We start from the raw sequence: 19,571 nt of genomic DNA, 5'->3' as shown, positions 1-19,571 counted from the left end.
ACAGAGGAACCTGAATAAAACTTGTCAACTTTAGAGAACAAACAAGTAATATGAGACCTGATAAATTCTAATTTCAAAACAGAAAACTCTTACCATATCCCAAACTACTTATGCTCATTCAATATCCAGCTAGTCAGCCCACCTATGTAGTCATTTAAAATTATGCTGGGGATATAGTCTAGTGGCAAGAGCATTTGCCTCGTTTACATGAAGCCCTGGGTTCGATTCCCCAGCACCACATATACAGAAAATGGCCAGAAGTGGCGCTGTGACTCAAGTGGCAGAGTGCTAGCCTTGAGCAAAAAGAAGCCAGGGAGTCCAAGGCCCAGGACTGGCAAAAAAAAAAAAAAATTATACTTGCAGAAGTATCTGATTTGAAAAAATGTTCACAATTTAATTAGTAAAAAAATAGTAGATGGTAAAGAAGCAAGCATAACATTAAAATTAATTTTTTCTAGCTCAGTGCCAATGGCTCACACCTGTAATCCTAACTACTCAAGAGGTAGAAACCTGATTATTACTGTGTGGAGCCAATCTAGGCAGGAAAATTACCTCCAATTAATAACCAAAAAGCTGGAAATGAAGGTATCGCTCCAGTGGTAGAGCATCAACTTCAAGCAAAAACACTAAGAAGCAATGCCCAGGCCCTGTGTTCAAACCCAGTACCAGCACAATAAATTAAATTAAATAACTGACTGTCAAAAAGCCCCATTATCAACACAAAAAATAATTAATTTAAATAAAGTAACAGACTCTGCAACTCACTATATTAGCATTAGGTAGGAAAGTAAACAATGGAAAACAGTAAGGCAGACCCTGAAACCCTCTCACTCCTGTAGGAATGTGGATATTCCTATAAGAACAAAAAGAAGGCTGGAGTCTCTATAGCACAACTATACTAAAGGGGAGGTAGAGCTTTAAAAATCTACAAATGCAACCCTATGGATTAGCACAATCTGCCTTCTTGGCCTCACAAACCAAGAAACCCTCATCTCATATGTCGAACACAGTTTCATATACTACGTACCTTTACAGAGCTGAACAACAGGCAAGGGTGATTACACAGTTTTTTAAGTGCTCCTATACAGAGAAGATGAGTACTATTTTCCAGGAGTCCTTGTAGACAGAATCTGACAGCTTGGGAATTCAGCAGCTTTCTATAAAGTTCAATCTGTAGTGCTCCTGGTCGGCAAAATACTACATTCTCTATTTTAGGTGGGAGATACTTATTTATAATTTCCTGGGTTCTTCTAAGTATAAAAAGTCCAGTGAGGCAAGTGAGTTCAGCTGCTCTTCTTTCTCCTAACTCTTTTTCTTCCTATGGAAAAATACCAAATTTAAAGTGTTATACATACCTAGCTAAAATTATCTTGAAATTTTTGTATTAATAAACCATTCATTAATTGCTTCCATCAGATTTTATCAGAAGTGAAACATGAATATAGAGATAGAAAAAACACCTACAGTTCAGGGATACAGCACAGTGGTACAGTTCCTGCCTGGAATGTATAAGGGCCTGGGTTCAATCCTCAACAGTGAAGAGAAAGAAAAATGAAAAAATAAAAGCAACTATAATCTTTTGAAATGTTCAGTATATTATTCAAGTAAGTGAAGCAACAATTTCCTAATCATTGCTTATTTGGTTATTGGGACCATAGAGAACCATCAAAAATCAACATTCTACAAATTAAGTTATTCTGCAAGTAAGTTTTTTTGTGTGTGAGGACTATAATGATACATAGTCTAACAATCATCAGGGGAAAAATGGTTAAAATTACAGTTCTACTCTAAAGTCAATTTTAACCAACCAGAAATGGCTAATGTTGTACGTCATTTCTAAGTCTTATTTCTCTCTAAAAATATATAAATATATTTAATGATTTATTTTTAATTGTAACAAAACCAGGATTGCAAACTATTAAGTTTCATTCACACAAGGAACCAATCAGTTGGGCTCACCATTGTATACCTCCAGACTCTACTATACAGCCTTTTGCCCTAATTACAGTGTTGAATAGATGTGTTGGATCAAAAAATGAATGTGGTACCATTCATAAATACATTTTGAACATTTTCTATGCTATTAAATATTTACATGAAGTGTAATATTGTACAATTCCTGGTTCATGAAAGATACTCAAAAAATGTGTTAACAAATTACCATGTTTTACTAGCCTAAGACAGAACATTTTTTCACATTTTATCTTCTCTAAAAAGGATGCTTTATAATTTTAATTGATAGTATGTTTACCTCGGTGATACATGGAAATAATATAGTTAATCTCTAATAGAAAGCTTAGATTCAATGAAACAGTGTCTATACAACACTTGACTATATTTAGAAATGTTTATTTTTCCATTAACTTGTTTCCAATATTTTATCACGATAGCAAAAAAAATTAACAAACCATTGCTTCTTTCTTTATAATAAATTCTTAAAGTAGTATAATCAGGTCATGAGATAAACACAATTTTAAGATTTTTGATATATATTGCCCAATTTTCCTTAGGTCTTGTGTTAATTTACATTCCAAGCAGCAGAGGATGGTATCTGATCTACACTTGCTATTACCATGTAAACTCAACCAACCAAGATTCCAATAGAAAAGTCTAAAAACTTAAGATGGACATTCTTTCATTTCTAGTCTTTGTGAAGTGATTATGAATTTTTGATAAATCATGCGGTTATCTGCTTTAAAAATAATATAGGAAATAAAAAGTTGTGGAGGAAAAATTCATTAATTAAATTTGTTCTAAATTTAAGTATTAACCAAGCTATGAATAATTCTACATGCATACTGTTTTCTCAATAGATATAGTGAAACATTTATAGACACCTAGATATAGATAGAGACATGCACACACACACACACACACAGACACACACACACACACACACATATTGGTTAAAAAGAGGGCCTCACTGTGATATTTCCACCCATGTATACAACATAGCCTGATCAAATTCACCCTGACACATACTCTCCCTCTCTCATCCTTTCTGCCCCTCTACTTAAAACAATTTCAGAAAGCTTCATTGTTCTATTTGCATACATGCATATAAAGTACTATGATCATATTCTCCCCCACATTCACCCTCTCCATTCGCCTTCCCTACTTCCCAATGGTACCCATTTCCCAAGGAATATTATGCATTCCTGCCATTCCAAGGAATATTATACATTCCTCATTCATTTATTTTTACATACTATTCATTTGTATTCTTTTTAAAAAATTTTTATTGTTATAAAGGTGACTTTTTTCCCCTGCCAGTCCTGGGGCTTTAACTCAGAGCCTGTGCACTGTTCCTGAGCTTCTTTAAGTTGTTCAAGGATAGCATTCTACCACTTGAGCCCCCACACCACTCTGGCTTTTTCTGTTTATGTGGAACTGAGGAATTGAACCCAGGGTTTCATGCAGGCTAGGCAAGCACTCTACCACTAAGCCACATTCCCAGCCCATTTATTTACTTAATAAAGTAAATTATACCTCAGAAGAAGAAGGTTCTCTTGAGATAATGATGGGTTCTTCATATATTTTCCTATAAGATAACAAAGAGCCTAATATCCCTGGATTAACAAAATTTATTAATGCAAAAAATTCTTGCAGATCATTTTGAATTGGAGTACCTAAGAAGAGACAAAAGTAATAAGAAGTTCAAAGTTTTTGGCAAGTTTACAAAGATATTTGTACTCTCTTCTCTAAGAATAAACACACACAAATTCCCTAAAATTGAGAAAGAATATCAAGTTTACAATATTAACAGTAACATAAACATCTGTGGTGGTTGAGGGAAGTCCATGATGTCTGAATGCTTAGGTTTATAGCCTACCTGCATCGCCTCCTCCTTGAGGAGCCCTAGACAAGTTACTTAAACTAGCTTATTTGTAAAAATAGGGAAGTAAGAGTAGCTCTTCCTAAACACAGAGCTCCCCTAGGATCCAGCAATTCCACTCCTGACCACAAACCAGGCCACACAAAAGCTACGAGCACAACCACATTCATTGCAGCTTTATCATAGTCCAGATACATAATCAACCCAGATGCCCCTCAGTGGGTGAATGGATTAATGTGATATATATAGATATAGACATATGAATTCTATGCTTCTATCAGAAAGAATGATATTGCCCCATTTGTAAGGAAATGAAAAGACTTGGAAAAAACTAGTAAGCCAGACCCAAAGAAACATAGGTTGCATGGTTTCCCTCATTTGTAGTAATCAGAATGTGCCTATAAATCTACAAGTAAACACAATGGATAGTAAAAGACAAGACTTACTTGGATGTGATAAATTAAACAGGACTCTAAACATTCACACAGTAAGACCAAAGGAGGATATTCTTAGGAGAAGATCACAAAGGCTTAATGGCTATGGGCATATGATCACATAAAATGATGTTTATAGAAATGAACTCCAAGAAATGGAAGATTTTTACTTTCCTTTTTTGAGTAGCATGTGCCACCAGCTCCAGCCAATACTGATTATTTTAAAAGTAGTTGCCAGGGGTCAGTGACCCATGCCTATAATCCTAGCTATTCAGGAGGCTGAGATCTAAGGATGGTGGTTTGAAGCCAGCCTGGGCAGAAAATTCTATGAGATTCTTTTTTTTTTTTTCAAATTTTTATTATCAAACTGATGTACAGAGAGGTTACAGTTTCATACGTTAGGCATTGGATACATTTCTTGTACTGTTTGTTACCTTGTCCCTCATACCCCCCTCCCTCCTCCCCCTTCCCTTCCCCCCTCCCCCGGAGGTGTTCAGTTCACTTACACCAAACAGTTTTGCAAGTATTGCTTAGATTCTTATCTCCAATAAACTAGTTAGAAAAAGCCAGAAGTGCACTGTGGCTCAAGTGGTAGAGCACTAGCCATGAGCACCAAGAGGCACAAGGATAGTGCCCAAGGGCCTGAGCTCAAGCCCCAGGACTGGCCAAAAAAAAAAAAAAAGATTGCTTAAATGAAATTTTCACTTTTACTTATTACTTTGTGGTGCTTACAATCAAGCACTTGCTAATAGGAAAGTTCTCTACCACTGAAGCTACATCTTCAAACAGACTCTTCTTTTTTTTTTCAGGGCTTAAGGTTTTATTGATGCTTTCAGCCACTCTACACATAGGTAACATTATCACTCCAGTTTTCTTCCACACAAGGAAACTATGCTCACAGAACATCTCACAACTAGTTGGTGATAGCCAGTGAATCAAATGGTAGCAGTACATTTCCAGAGCCTGATTTGGTCAAATGTTTTTATAATGGCAGAACATTTTGCTCTCAAGTTGATTTATATTTCTTTTTTTTTTTTTTTTTTTTTTTGGCCAGTCCTGGGCCTTGGACTCAGGGCCTGAGCACTGTCCCTGGCTTCTTCCCGCTCAAGGCTAGCACTCTGCCACTTGAGCCACAGCGCCGCTTCTGGCTGTTTTCTGTATATGTGGTGCTGGGGAATCGAACCTAGGGCCTCATGTATCCGAGGCAGGCACTCTTGCCACTAGGCTATATCCCCAGCCCTGATTTATATTTCTTATTATGAAGGTTTGTATGTATGTACAATGGTAGGTGCTTAATAACATGATAGGTGTTTCATAATTAACAATCAAGTGAGAGAAAATTAGATCCTCCCTTCTCCCCCATTATCTAGCTCAGTGTGGTAGCAAATAGTTATGACTAGAAAATGGTTGGGGTTCAGATAGCTAGGTCTGCTGTAACAAAATACTACAGACTAGGTAGCATACACAACTGAAATTTATTTTCTCACAGTTCTTAAGGCCAGAAGTCCAAGATTCAGGTATTTTTTATTGTTTTGTTGTTGTTGTTGTTGTTTGACAGTCTAGGAGCTTGAACTCAGAGCCTCGGCACTGTCACTGGCTTCTTTTTGCTCAAGGCTAGCCCCCTGACACGTGAGCCACAGTGTCACTTCCAACTTTGTCTGTTTATGTGGTACTGAGGAATCAAACCCAGAGCTTCATGCATGCTAGACAAGCACTCTACCACTAAGCCACATTCCCAGCCCCAGGTATTGTTTTAACTACATTGTATAGATTTCACCTTGGTTCCCACAACTGGAAGATCTACTCTTTATTTTACTTATTTTTTATTGTAAAAGTGATATACAGAAGGGTTATAGTTACGTAAGTCTTTCCAGTGTCACCTCTTCTCTTGTTTTCTCCTAGTTAAGTTGTATAGTTAATTTTCAGTACAGTGTTTAGTGAGTACCACTGCTGCATTTGTTCACCCTTTGTTTCTGTGCTTTCTCATACCCTCCCCAAATCAGATAAGACAAAAGGTCCAGAAATCAAAAACAGCAGCAACAAGTGAAAACAAAACAAAACACTACTCAAAAGGATGAGATCTATGCCCCACTGTTTGAACCTAGCCTGGGCAGGAAAGTCTGTAAGATCTACAACTAATTACCAAAAAGCTATGTAATAAGAGCACCAGTCTTTAGCAAAAACAGCTCAAGGGCAGTACCCAAGCCCTGAGTTCACACCCCAGAACCAGCACAAATTCTTAAAAAAAACAATATTGAGCCAACACTGAGCAGTAAAATAGATAAACAATCTCTGCTTTTCTCTTATAACCCAATGCAATAACGTTCATATTAGGCATTAGTTATTAGTCATTTTTTCCATTGCTATGCAAGCCCCCAAGCACCTGAAAAATATTCATGTCTTTTTTTTTTTTGAGGGGGTGCAGTTTGGGTATTAAGGAGCTCAAAAGCAATAGCTAATCAAGATGTCTCAGGAGTAGTTTAGGGAACCAAGAGTAAGAATCCACTCAAGTAGTCAAACAGTTAAAGGCAGAAAACTCATCTTATTTTTTTCCATTTCCCTAGTTCCTTTTACCCTTTAAAAATATCATGTTTTACAGGCACCAGTGGTTCATTCCTATAATCCTAGCAACTCAAAGAGACTAAAATCTGAGGAGTATGGTTTGAAACCAGCATGGAGCAGGAAAGCCTATGAGAGAATCTTATCTCTAATTAACCCCCCAAAAAATTGGGAGTGAAGCTGCAACTCAAGTGGCAGAGCACTAGCCCTGAGCCACAAAGCTCAGGGACAGTGCCCAGGCCCTGAGTTCAAGCCCTGGGATCAGAACCAAAAAAAGCTTACCATGTATGTGTCAGGTAGTCCCAAGAACTTTACACAGATTAAATCTTTTGACTCTCATAAGGACTCTCTCTATAAAGTAGATGGTATTATATTTCTATTTCACAGAAAATTGAAGCACGTAAAGGTTAAGTAACTTGCCTAAGTTACACAGCTGTAAAAGTAAATGGCAGACTCAGTAATCAAGCACAGGCATGTCAGTCCTATCTTCTGTATTCACAATGGCATAATATGTTGCTTTTGCTTTTACTCTTCAAAAAATTTAAAACAAAAGCTGTAGAAAATTATATAGGGATCTGAAGACTTGGAATCTTGTCATGTAACGTGTCATCCAGCACAACTAGTTCTTTGGTTGTTAAGCATCAAATTACAAGTCACATATAGACACACACGACAAAAATTCCAAAAAGTGAATACTGACCAGTTAGAATTACTCTTTTCTCACAAGAGAGGCTAATGAGGGCTGTAGTTGTCTTAATAGCACTGTTCTTCAAACGATGCCCTTCATCACAAATTAGAAGATCAAACTTTATTTTCTTAATTTGATCCAAGGAACGAAGTAACATTTCATAACTGATGATGAGAACAGAATAAAATGTAGATTTGATGAACTCTTCAACTTTATGGTTCTAGGGAAAAAAAGATAGCATTTTACAAACCATAGGTGGAAAGTGAAATCAAACTTGAGCACCATGTTTCTATAGTCACGTATCATGTATTAGAACATGTTAACATGTCTTGGTCATATCAGGTTTTGATTTTTTTAAAAAACTATAAATGGAGTATCAAAGACATTAATTCCGGGGCTGGGAATATGGCCTAGTGGCAAGAGTGCTTGCCTCCTACACATGAAGCTCTTGGTTCGATTCCCCAGCACCACATATATGGAAAACGGCCAGAAGGGGCGCTGTGGCTCAGGTGGCAGCGTGCTAGCCTTGAGCGGGAAGAAGCCAGGGATGGTGCTCAGGCCCTGAGTCCAAGGACCAGGACTGGCAAAAAAAAAAAAAAAAAAGACATTAATTCCATACAGTTTTGGATGTCAGGAGGCCTAAATACAGGTACCAACGAAGAAGGCCCAGTCACTATTATAGCTAGCTCCATTTTGTTTCTGACTCTAGTTTGTTTCACTTTCTTCCTTGGAGCTCTCCTGAGTTTTTCTCTCCACCAGTTAGTTTCCTGAGATCCTAAGAAGAAAAGGCCAGATGGATGAACATCTTAAAAAATAAAATGAAAAAAGAGCATAACTACCTATCTTAGCACCAACAAAAGCCTTGAAAGGCTGACCCTAAGATAACGGACCAAAGCAATGAGTCAACCAGGCTACCCCAGACCAGGACCACCTGGACAACTACTATAGAAACAGAAATCTCCATTCCTTTCCTTTGCTTCTTTTTCTTATATGACACTATAAGTACTTTGAAGACAGATTTTTGAGGTCATCAAGTCTCTGTCCTTTCCAGTGTGATCACACTGTAAATAAAAATTCCTCCCTTCACTATAGCTTGTCTCTTTGACAGGCCTTCTGGGACAAGCTGCAAACACTAATCTGTTAGAACTCCCTGGATCTAGGACCTTTGCCTAGTTCCAGTAATACTAATTAGGTAGCTGAGAGCCCTCTTCCTGGCTTGCAGGGGAGATATTCTTACTACATCCTCACATGCTGGGAAAAGGAAATGTGGGTATCTCTTCCTCTTCTTTCAAGTGCACTAATTCCATCACAGGAATTTATGACCTCATCTAAGCCTAGGACCCAAAGGTCCTGCCACCTTAAACTATGTCATGTTTTAGGTGGTTAACTTACAATGCTTTTTTCTTTTAAATGGTAGAAAAAGACACATACAACCATTCTCTTTTCTCATTTCAGTATTCAAAATATTTCTAGATATTTAGCATGCTGTTATAAATAGATTACTTTATTTTATCATAGTATAAGCTAATGTAAGCATTCTAGTCATGTTTAAGGAAAACTGGACTAAGGTATGAGGCTTACTTAGGTTACTTAAATTACACTAATTTTCTCCTTTTTTTTTCCTTTCACCAGAACCTAAGTGTTAGAGTATCTCAAGTAGTAGAGCACTTGCCTAGCATACCTGAGGTTAAGTTCAAACCCAAGTGCCTGTCAAGAAATTTAAAAAATACAGTGGTGCTCACTAGACACAGTGTTGACAATGAGCTATACAACTTGTGGGAGGGGACAGGAGGAAAAACTGGGGGAGAGCGAAAGAAGGAATGACACTGTCCAAAAAGAAATGTACTCTTGGGCTGGGAATGTGGCTTAGCAATAGAGTGCTTGTCCAGCATGCATGAAGCCCTGGGTTCAATTCCTCAACACCACATAAACAGAAAAAGACAAAAGTGGTGCTGTGGCTCAAGTGGTAGAGTGCTAGCCTTGAGCAAAAAAAAAAAAAGAAGCCAGCGACAGTGCTCAGACCCTGAGTTCAAGCCCCAGGACTGGCTTAAAAAAAAAAAAAAGAAAGAAGAAGAAAAACATGTACTCTTGGTAGCAACAAGAACAATGCCAACACGGGTCAAGATGCATTGTATTCATAAACTGCTTTGTTGAACGGCAGCTCCTTTGTGTAACTACTGAGAGATAATAAAAATATTTTTTAAAAAAGAAAAAAAATGTACTCTTTACCTGACACGTAACTGTAACCCCTCCCTATATCACCTTTATAATAACAATAAAAAGTAAAAATTGTAAAATAAAAATTATTTAAGAAAAAGCTGGTCATGGTAGCACACACATGCCATGTCTCAGCTATATAAGATGCATGAACAGCAGGATATCCAGGTCAATGCAGGCAAAAAGTGACATCTTATTTGAAAACAAAAAGGGCAGTGGTAAGCCTAAAGTGCTAGAGTGCCAGCCTAGCAGGGTCGTCTTACAAGGTGGCCCTGAAACACTCTATGTAGTCCAGGCTAGCCTCAAACTCTGGATCATTGTCTAAGCAGCTCGAGTGCTATCATTACAGGAATGCACCACCACATCTGGCTGCATTTTTCAACTAATGCTATCACATAGTGCCATCACTCTTAAACAGACATTTACAAACCGAAAGTTAAGGCTTCAACATAGGAATTTAGGCAGGATACAAATATTTTTCCAAAACAACAAAAATAAAATATAAGGGGCTGGGAATATTGCCTAGTGGTAAAGTCCTCATCTCGTATACATGAAGCCCTGGGTTCGATTCCTCAGCACCACATATATAGAAAAAGCCAGAAGTGGTGCTGTGGCTCAAGTGGTAGAGTTGCTAGCTTGAGCCAAAAAAAGCTCAAGGACAGTGCCTAGGCCCTGAGTTCAAGCCCAGGACTGGCAAAAAAAAAAAAAACCCAAAACCAGACAAAAATAAAATGTAAGCCAAGATTCCATTTTGTGCAAACAGATTGGGGAATTGTAAAAAGAACTGAATTATTTATTTGAACAGCTAGAGAGTTGTAAGCATGAGCAAGACTAAGCTTTTCAAAGTCTCTTACCTGATCAACAGTAAATATTTTGATCCTTTCACTACCTAGCCATTTTTGGAATTCTTTCCTCCAATTATTCACCAAGCTTCCAGGTGTGACAATAAGTGTCTTCTTTATTACTGGCTTGCCTCCATAAGGCCCCTGACACTGAAGAGTCCAGATAAGTGAAATACACTGCAACGTTTTCCCTAAACCCATTTCATCAGCAAGAATAGCTCCATATCTGCCATTCATTCTGTTGGAAACAATTGTACTTTCCTTAATCACAAAAGGAATATGTTTCATCCCTCTAAAACAATCAAAAACCAGAAACTAAACATTTTTAATAACAAATTTCTCTTCCTAGTGTTTCATTCTAATTTATAGACTATTACTTTTACAACTTTGACAATTATGGGTATTACATATTATTAACTAAATTACCAAACACTGAAATTAGAGAGCTGAATATAAATTATCTATTACTGCTATATATACATATTTGGTAACTAGAAATTAATACCAACATCATAGCTATATTTGTACAATTTAGCTATAACTATTTCTTATCACTAACAGCTGAACAATTTTTACCAGTCTCAGTATAAGATATCAAAACCATTTAAAATATATGTTAACCTTAATAAGTAAGATCTACTGAACTAAACTTATTTAGAATTCATATTCTAAGTAAGTATTTGGAATATTTAGAATATTTATGCCTCTCTGGCAGATTATGAAGTTCACAACCAAAATAGCTTCCTAGATTACAATTTTTTAAACCCACTGAATACTTATTCTAATCCATATAATTTAATAAAACAGTTATCCTACAATCTCTTAATGCAATTTAAAATTAAGTGTTATGAGTGTTATTAAGGTATTTTAAAGCCCTCAGATGCAAACATAACATATCTTAAACACTTAGAAAGTCCAAAGAACATAACTAGTTTGTTAACTATTAATCCTTATAATTAATAGAAAAAGAATCATATGCACTTTTATTTTGGGATACAGAGAAAAAGTTGTCAACAGGAATCACAGCCACTACTATTGTTTTAGATAAGCAATTGGCCAATACAGATAAATGTCAGTCAAATTAATTGTATATAATGACTAGCAGAAAGAACAGAAATCTATCTTTTCGTGGTAGGAGGAAAAGGATGAGGAAAGCAACACAGAGAAACACCATGTGCAAAACTTTAAAAGATAAAGAGTACTCTAATTGAGCAGTCTAATATAGTTACAGTTTGAACTTAATGAGGTTCAAGGGAGATACACAAATATATAAAACTGGCAAGGAGAGAGAAGACAAAAGACTAGGCTACTTGTCCTGAAAGTTTAGGCTCTATCTCACAAATCTTAATCTTCCAAAAGAGCAGTATTTATAAAGAAATGTACTTTTTTTTTTTTTTTGCCAGTCCTGGGGCTTGAACTCAGGGCCTGAGCACTGTCACTGACTTCTTTTTGCTCAAGGCTAGCACTCTACCTCCTGAGCCACAGTGCCACTTCCAGCTTTTTCTGTTTATATGGTGCTGAGGAATTTTACCCAAGGCTTCATGCATGCAAGGCAAGCACTCTACCGCTAAGCCACATTCCCAGCCCAGAAATGTACTCTTTACCTGACTCATGTTACTGTAAACCCTCTGTACATCACTTTTGTAATATCAGGAAAACAAATTAATTTTTTTTAATGGATGGACTTGGAAAAAATCATGTTAAGTCAGGACCAGAGTAAAAAGCCGAATGTTTTCTCTTATATGTGTAAGCTATAACTATTTTATAATGTACTAGTAAATACTTCAGGGCTATATGCATGTATACACAAATGTATTAACCGAAATACTGTATTTTCAGGCAAGAATTCAGATGCATAATTTCTTAGAAAGGCTCACAGTCCAACAAAATGAATACCAGGAAATAGGTATTGAAAATGGGGGATGGGGCTAAAGAGAGGAATGAATACAATCAAGACTCTGGTCTTGGACCTGGACTATGAGAAATCTGTGAGTGGGAAGGTTGCAAGTACTTGCAGTAGGACACTAACAGTGCGTGAAGAAACCGTGGAGGCCAAGGAGTTATAGGCATCCTGATCTGTCAGATATCATTAGCCCTTTGATGCTGTTCAAGCCCCATGACCGGCACGTACACGCGTACGCGTACACACACACACACACACACACACACACACACACACGCACAAATTAAAAAATAAATCTTGGCTGCACATGGCACTAAAATAATTTCCTTTTTTTTTTTTTTTTTTTTTTTTGTTCCATCATAGGGCTTGAACTCTGGGCCTGGGCACTGTCCTGAGCTTCTAAGCTCAAGTGTAATGCCCTACCACTTGAGCCACACCACCATTTCTGGTTTTCTGGTGGTTAATTGGAGATAAAAGTCTCTCAAATGGATTTTCCTGCCTGCACTAACTTTGAACTATGATCCTCACATCTTGGTCTCCTGAGTAGCTAGGATTACAGGCATGAGCCTCCGATGCCCAGCTACATTTCCTTTTATTTCCCCCTTTCCCTGTCTTTTTTTTTCTTTTCTTTTCTTTTTGGTGATGGTCCTGGGACTTAACTCAGAGCCTGGGCACTGTCCTTGAGCTTTTGTGTTCAAGGCTATCGTTCCACTCCTGGCTTTTAGTGTTGGAGATATGCGTTCTCATGGATTTGGTGGCCTACACTGGCTCTGACTCTGAAGTGATCATTAGATTTCAGCTTCCTGAGTATCTAGGATTACAGGTATAAGCCATGGGCACTCAGCCATTTTTTTTTTCATTGTGGCAGTGCCAGGGCTTGAACTCAGAACCTTGAGTCTTTGGCTCAGCTTTTTCCATTCATGGCTGGTACTTTACTACTTGAGCCATACATCCAGTCCAAAATACTATGTGCCTAATGACAAAACTTACTAGGGCCACTGTAGTGGGATGGCAGAAAAAACGGAGAAATTGGGAATATGGCCTAGTGGCAAGAGTGCTTGCCTCATATACATGAAGCCCTGGGTTCAATTCCCCAGCACCACATATACAGAGAACGGCCAGAAGTGGCACTGTGGCTCAAGTGGCAGAGTGCTAGCTATGAGCAAAAAGAAGCCAGGGACAGTGCGCAAGCCCTGAATCCAAGCCCCAGGACTGGCAAAAAACACAAAAAAAACATAGAGTTTAAATAAGATTTATATAATTAATTAAAGGCTCAGGTTACATTAGAACAGAAGAAATAAAAAGTGATTCCCAAGTCTATTGAGATAAAAATCGCCAAAGGAAGAGATTTGGGGGAGAATTTAAACCTAGTTAAAAGTTTCAGGCACCAGGCATGGTAGCACATGATTATAATCCCAACACTAGGAGCTGAAGCAAGAGGCTCAGTTTGAGGCTAGCCTGGGCTACATAGCCAGACCCTGTCTCAAAAAAAAAAAAAAAAAAAAAAAAGAGCTACAACTAAAAATCCCAAAATTGGGCTGGGGATATGGCCTAGTGGCAAGAGTGCTCGCCTCGTATACATGAGGCCCTGGGTTCAATTCCCCAGCACCACATATACAGAAAATGGCCAGAAGGGACGCTGTGGCTCAAGTAGCAGAGTGCTAGCCTTGAGCAAAGAGAAGCCAGGGACAGTGCTCAGGCCCTGAGTCCAAGCCCCAGGACTGGCCAAAAAAAAAAAAAAATCCCAAAATTTCCAATATTCCCTTAACCTGGAATCACCCAGAAATTCTTAAGAGTTGGAAGCATTTACATCTCCAGCTACCTTTAAAGAACAAAATTTAAAACCAAGGGCTAGTGCCTCACATCTATAATCCTAGCTACTCATGAAGATGAGACCTGAGAATCCTGATTCAAAGCCAGCCCAAGCAGAAAAGTCCATGAGACTCTTTTCTCCAACTAAAAGCACAAAGTTGAAAGTAGAGGTGTGGCTCAAGTAATAGACTGCCAACTTTGAACAAAAGCTAAGCCAGAGCACCCTGACCCTGAATTTGACACCTAGGACCAGCACAAAAAAGATTTTAAAAAAATTAAAGCCTATGCATTTAAAAACAAGCAAAAGAGAGGGCTGGGAATATGGCCTAGTGGCAAGAGTGCTTGTCTCGTATTCATGAAGTCCTAGGTTCGATTCCCCAGCACCACATATATAGAAAACCACCAGAAGTGGTGCTGTGGCTCAAGTGGCAAAGTGCTAGACTTGAGCAAAAAGAAGCCAGGGACAGTGCTCAGGCCCTCAGTCCAAGGCCCAGGACTGGCAAAAAAAAAAAAACAAACCTACAGAGCAAGAGCAGAAATATTCAAGGATATTAACACAAGCCCCTTTTATTTCCTCTCTGTGTGTATGTGTGTGAGAGAGAGAGATGTGTCTTAAAAATATATTTAACAGAATGCCACGTGGCTACTGTATATGATTTGGTACACTGGGTATTGTATATATGCCTACCTGATCTAGGGATCAGAAAACTCAACTTAAAAGGTGATTTTTTTTTTTTAAGTAGAGGTAAGATTTTTAAAAGCTTCTTCCATCTGCTCACATAACCTTTTGTCATGCTAAAAGCAAGCTTTTATTATATCACATTAAGATTACAGTATTTATGTTCATTTGAGTAATTTTATAAGCTCCTTAAAGACCATGAGGGCAATGGTCCTGACTCCTGTATGCCCTCTTTCTAGCAAGTTATCTGGCAAATGGTATCCACATAGAAGCCACTTGTTTGTTTTGCCAGTACTAAAATTTGAACTCAGAGCCTTATACTTACAAGGAAATTGGTCTAGCAAACCAATCACAACCCCAACCATTTTCTTTTAGTTGTTTTTCAAATAAGATCTTTAGCTTTTTGCCCAGGCCACAGCCTTTGAACTCAATCCTCCTATCTCTGCCTACCAAGTAGCTTAGATGATTGGCATGAGCCACCACATAGCTATAGCAACTTTTGGAATAAATAAGTACCAGTACACCTTTCCTACCAACTAAATTACAAACTGTACTCTTGAGACTTATTATTCGGACTCTTCTAAGAAAGCTATCATTTTGTTAGTTAAAATCAAAACTAAGATTAGACTATTAAAATTATTTATTTTCCTACCTCATTCCCATTACACATTCATAAAGGAATATGATTCCTTCTTTCTGATGTGGTCGAAGGCAATACACAAGGTGAGGATCTACCACCACATCCACAAGAGAGTTACAATTCTTATTGAACATACACTGATGATTCTTGTCTGGTCGTGGCATTACAAGTGAATCTTAGAAAAATACGGGGGAAAAGATATAAATGTTATTTTGTTTTCACTAATTCTAAAAGAGCTTTATCATTTTATAGCATTTTTATATATGAAATATGTATGTGAAATACATATATGTTTGTATGTATGTATATATACACATATATTTGAAATTCAGAGCAGGTATAGTGGTGTTATACGGGAATCGGACTGCAAGAGACAGAGAAGCCACACTTTGAGAGGTTGAATAGGGAGTCTTTATTAGAAAGCCAGTGAATGCAAGCGGACTCATGTTCCCCAAATAACTTTCAGCCTCCTATGCTCTTAATACTGTTAGTAAATTGAGCCACGAGAGTAGTAAAGAGCAGAAAACAATCTCAACAAACCAGATCAGCTCTAATGGAGATCTGAAGAGGGGCATCGTGATTATCTGAGGAGTCAGTAGACAGAAGGTATGGCGCCAATGGCAACAGGCGCCCAGGGGCCCAAATAAGGTCATGGTTAGGGGGTAAGGTCACAGGGAGCTCCAGTGTTCAGAATCTTAGGAATTCATGGTACAGGTCTGGAGGATCTGGGAACCTACTGTCCAAGTCCCAGCCCTGCTTCTAGGAATTCAGGCACCTATCACCTGGGAGTGAGGGTGGGGAAGTAGAATTTCACATCTAGTGTCCCCATCAGCCACCAAGGTGCCAAGATCGCACAACTTAGACCCAGTATCCATATTTCAGTGGTACACACCTATAATTCCTGCATAGAGAAGGTAGAGGCAAGAGGATAAGTTCTGAGCCAGCACGGCATCATGTCTCCAAAACAGCCCAGAAGTTTATTGACACAAATACTAAGCAAATACAAAATTTAAAAAGAAATTCTCATGCCTTATTATTGTAAGACTTCAAGAAAAGAACCACAAAGGGCTTTCCAAACTTCATATGCTCAAAAGTGCTTCAATACCACTGGAATTCAGGATTGCCTAATTAAGAATTCAGTAAGTCACAATGTTCACTAGTTTAGTATTCAGAGCAAAGGAAACTATTTCCACTTGAAAGCACATGTTGGAATTTTGCCAAGATGCATTTACTAACTAATGTCCACGGATTCTCATTCTGAAAGGACTCCTCAAACTTAATATAAAGGCTCTATTTATTTTCAGTTCTGTAGACACTAACATTGACAATTACTCCTATTAATCATAATTTACAAAGAACGCCAAACTTTCCACTGATTTAGCCATTATTAATAATTACATTCATGAATTTCAAATTCATTTAGTTTTGCAAAGCAGCATGAATTATCAAATAATAATGCAATTGTTTAGAAATATGCTAACAAAATTTGAAAGATTTACTGAAACAGCACCAATAGAGCAGAATCAATTATAACTAGAGGGCAAGTCTCAATTGACAAACCTGAAGACAATAAACCTATTTAAACTATTTGGAGAGTATATTTGCATGTTTATATCATGGTGAAAAACTGAATTTGATCCAAAAATAAATAAGACAGAAAAAAGAGAATGAAAAGATGAGAAGTGGCAATAAAAAAAAAACAGTTCCAGTAGCTTAAATACATATCCTTCATATAGAAACACAAAGCACTGGAATAGGACCATGGTTCTGTTTACCATTAGCAACTGCCAAGATAACAAGCCTTCCCATTTCTGAGTAACTGGAAAAAGTTTTTATCTTTGAGTCTATTGTTGTTAGGTACAGAATGAGGAGGTGAAAATTTTAGTCCCTAGTTTTTCTATACAGGAGCAAACCAAGAATGATTCTTTGTGGATTTGCAACAAAGAAATGCCAACACTTCTTTACTTCCCTGTCTTTTAAGAACAAGGGAACCAGCAATAAGTAGCTCACACTGGTAATCCTAGCTACTTGGGAAGCTGAGATTGAAAGGATCTTACTTTGAGGTCAGTCTGGTCAGCTCCCAAGATCCCTCAACCACTAGCTGAATGTGGTGGTACTCAACTGTGATCCCAGCTAGGCTGGGAAGTGTAAAATAGGAGGAACACAGTCCAAGCACAGCTCTAGACAAAGAGACCATATCTTAAAATAACTACATACATTAGAAGTAGACCACCTGACTAGCCAACACAAAGCCATGAGTTCCAACTCAGCCCTACAAGGGGGGAGAGGTGCTATAATACTAAACACTCAGGAGGCAGTGGCGACTTATTCCAAAATACAATACAGGAAGTGGAATTGTGGCTCAGTGTTAAGAGTGCCAGCCTTGAGCAAAAGAGGTCAGGGACAGGGCCCAAGCCCTGAGTGCAAGACCCATGACACACACACACACACACACACACACACACACACACACACACACACACACAATCATTATTTTCCAGGTGCCAGTGGTTCATACCTGTAGTCCTAGCTACCCAGGAGGCTAAAATCTGAGGATCACAGTTCAAAGCCAGCCCAGGGAGGAAAGGCCATGAGACTCTTATCTACAATTAACTACCAAAAAAACAGAAGTGGCACTGTGTCTCAAAGTGGTACAATGCTGGACTTGAGCTGAAGAGCTTAGGGACAGAGCCCAGGCCCAAAGTTCAAGCCCCCACCACCACCCCTCAAAAAAAAAAAAATCCAGCCAGGTACCAGGTACCAGTAGCTTGCACTTATAATTCTAGCTTCTTGGGTGGGTGAGAACAAGAAGACTGTGGTTTAAGACCAAGTTAGGAAGAAAAAGTTCATAAGAAACCTTCTCAACCCATAGCTTGGCACAATGGTACTTATCTGTCATCCTAGCAGTGATAGGAAGTCTACAAGTTGACAGATCATGGGGCTGAATATCTCACCAGCCTGTAAATGTGAAGTGAAGTTCAAATCCTAGAACTAAAGAAAAAATTCAGACATGGGGTCACATGCCTTGTAATCTCAGGAACTCAGAAGGTAGAATGAGGAATGCAGATTGAGGCTGGCCCCAGGCTATGTGAAGCCTTACTTGAAAAGTCAGAAGTAGTAAAGTACCTAGAATCACTCAAGACAAAATGGTGCCCAAGCAAGAACTACAGTATCGTAACAAAAAAATAAAGCCTATCATCTAACAAAAGATTCATTTTTTCCAGTATTGAGTACTGGTAGGTTTTGTTTCTGTTAGTGCCAGTCCTGAGCCTTGAACTCGGGGTCTAGGCACTGTGCTTGAGCTTTTTTGCTCAAAGCTAGTGCTCTGCCACCTGAGCCACAACTCTACTTCCAGCTTTTTGGTGATTCAATTTTTTTCCCCCAGTCCTGGAGCTTGAACTTAGGGCCTGGGTGCTGTCCCTGAGCTTCTTTGTGTTCAAGGTTAGTGCTCTACCACTTCAGCCACAACATCAATTCCTGATGATTAAGGATTACAGGCATATAATCCTATCTGCACCAGTTTCTCATGCATAGTTTTAAGTGTACAACTTATTCTATCCTTGACATGGTAAATAAATGAGATTAATACCCATTTACACAAAGTACTTTCATCCATATATACATATATATATATATGTACACATATACTTACTTTTGTATTTCTATAGAAATACAAAAATCACTAAAATTTCTCATTCTATAAATATTTATTGGAAAAGTATATGTGTACATATGTGTATGTATGTATGAATGAATGTCTGTATGTGTTACAGTAGGCACTCTAAATCTCTGACCATTATTAGAACCCACATTTTAAACTAAACATTGGCAGAGTAAATGATTATCCAAGAGGTCAAAGAACCAGTTAGTTCAGTAGTAAAACCACACACCAACTCAGGGATTTAATAAGCACAGTGTTCTTTTCAGTTACCCACAACCTCTAAGAAAAAGACAAAGAGAAA

At 38.1% G+C, this 19,571-nt stretch overlaps 1 protein-coding gene across 4 annotated transcripts in view; it reads right to left on the bottom strand.

Moving 5' to 3' along the window:
• Rad54b (RAD54 homolog B) overlaps positions 1-19,571 on the bottom strand; it is a 71,915-nt gene that overhangs the window by 9,846 nt on the left and 42,498 nt on the right. For all 4 annotated transcript variants that reach the window (XM_048359264.1, XM_048359266.1, XM_048359267.1 and 1 more), the window contains exons 6-10: positions 15,622-15,784; positions 10,588-10,813; positions 7,529-7,736; positions 3,490-3,629; positions 1,028-1,318 (exon numbers count right to left, since the gene is read on the bottom strand). In XM_048359264.1, the coding sequence (XP_048215221.1) occupies positions 1,028-1,318; positions 3,490-3,629; positions 7,529-7,736; positions 10,588-10,813; positions 15,622-15,784 (1,028 nt within the window). The remainder of the gene's footprint in view (positions 1-1,027; positions 1,319-3,489; positions 3,630-7,528; positions 7,737-10,587; positions 10,814-15,621; positions 15,785-19,571) is intronic.

This window comes from Perognathus longimembris, chromosome 12 (assembly GCF_023159225.1).
Source record: "Perognathus longimembris pacificus isolate PPM17 chromosome 12, ASM2315922v1, whole genome shotgun sequence".
Classification (NCBI taxonomy): Eukaryota; Metazoa; Chordata; class Mammalia; order Rodentia; family Heteromyidae; genus Perognathus; species Perognathus longimembris.
The sequence above is the reverse complement of the archived record's forward strand: the minus strand, read 5'-3'. Positions and strand labels throughout refer to the sequence as shown.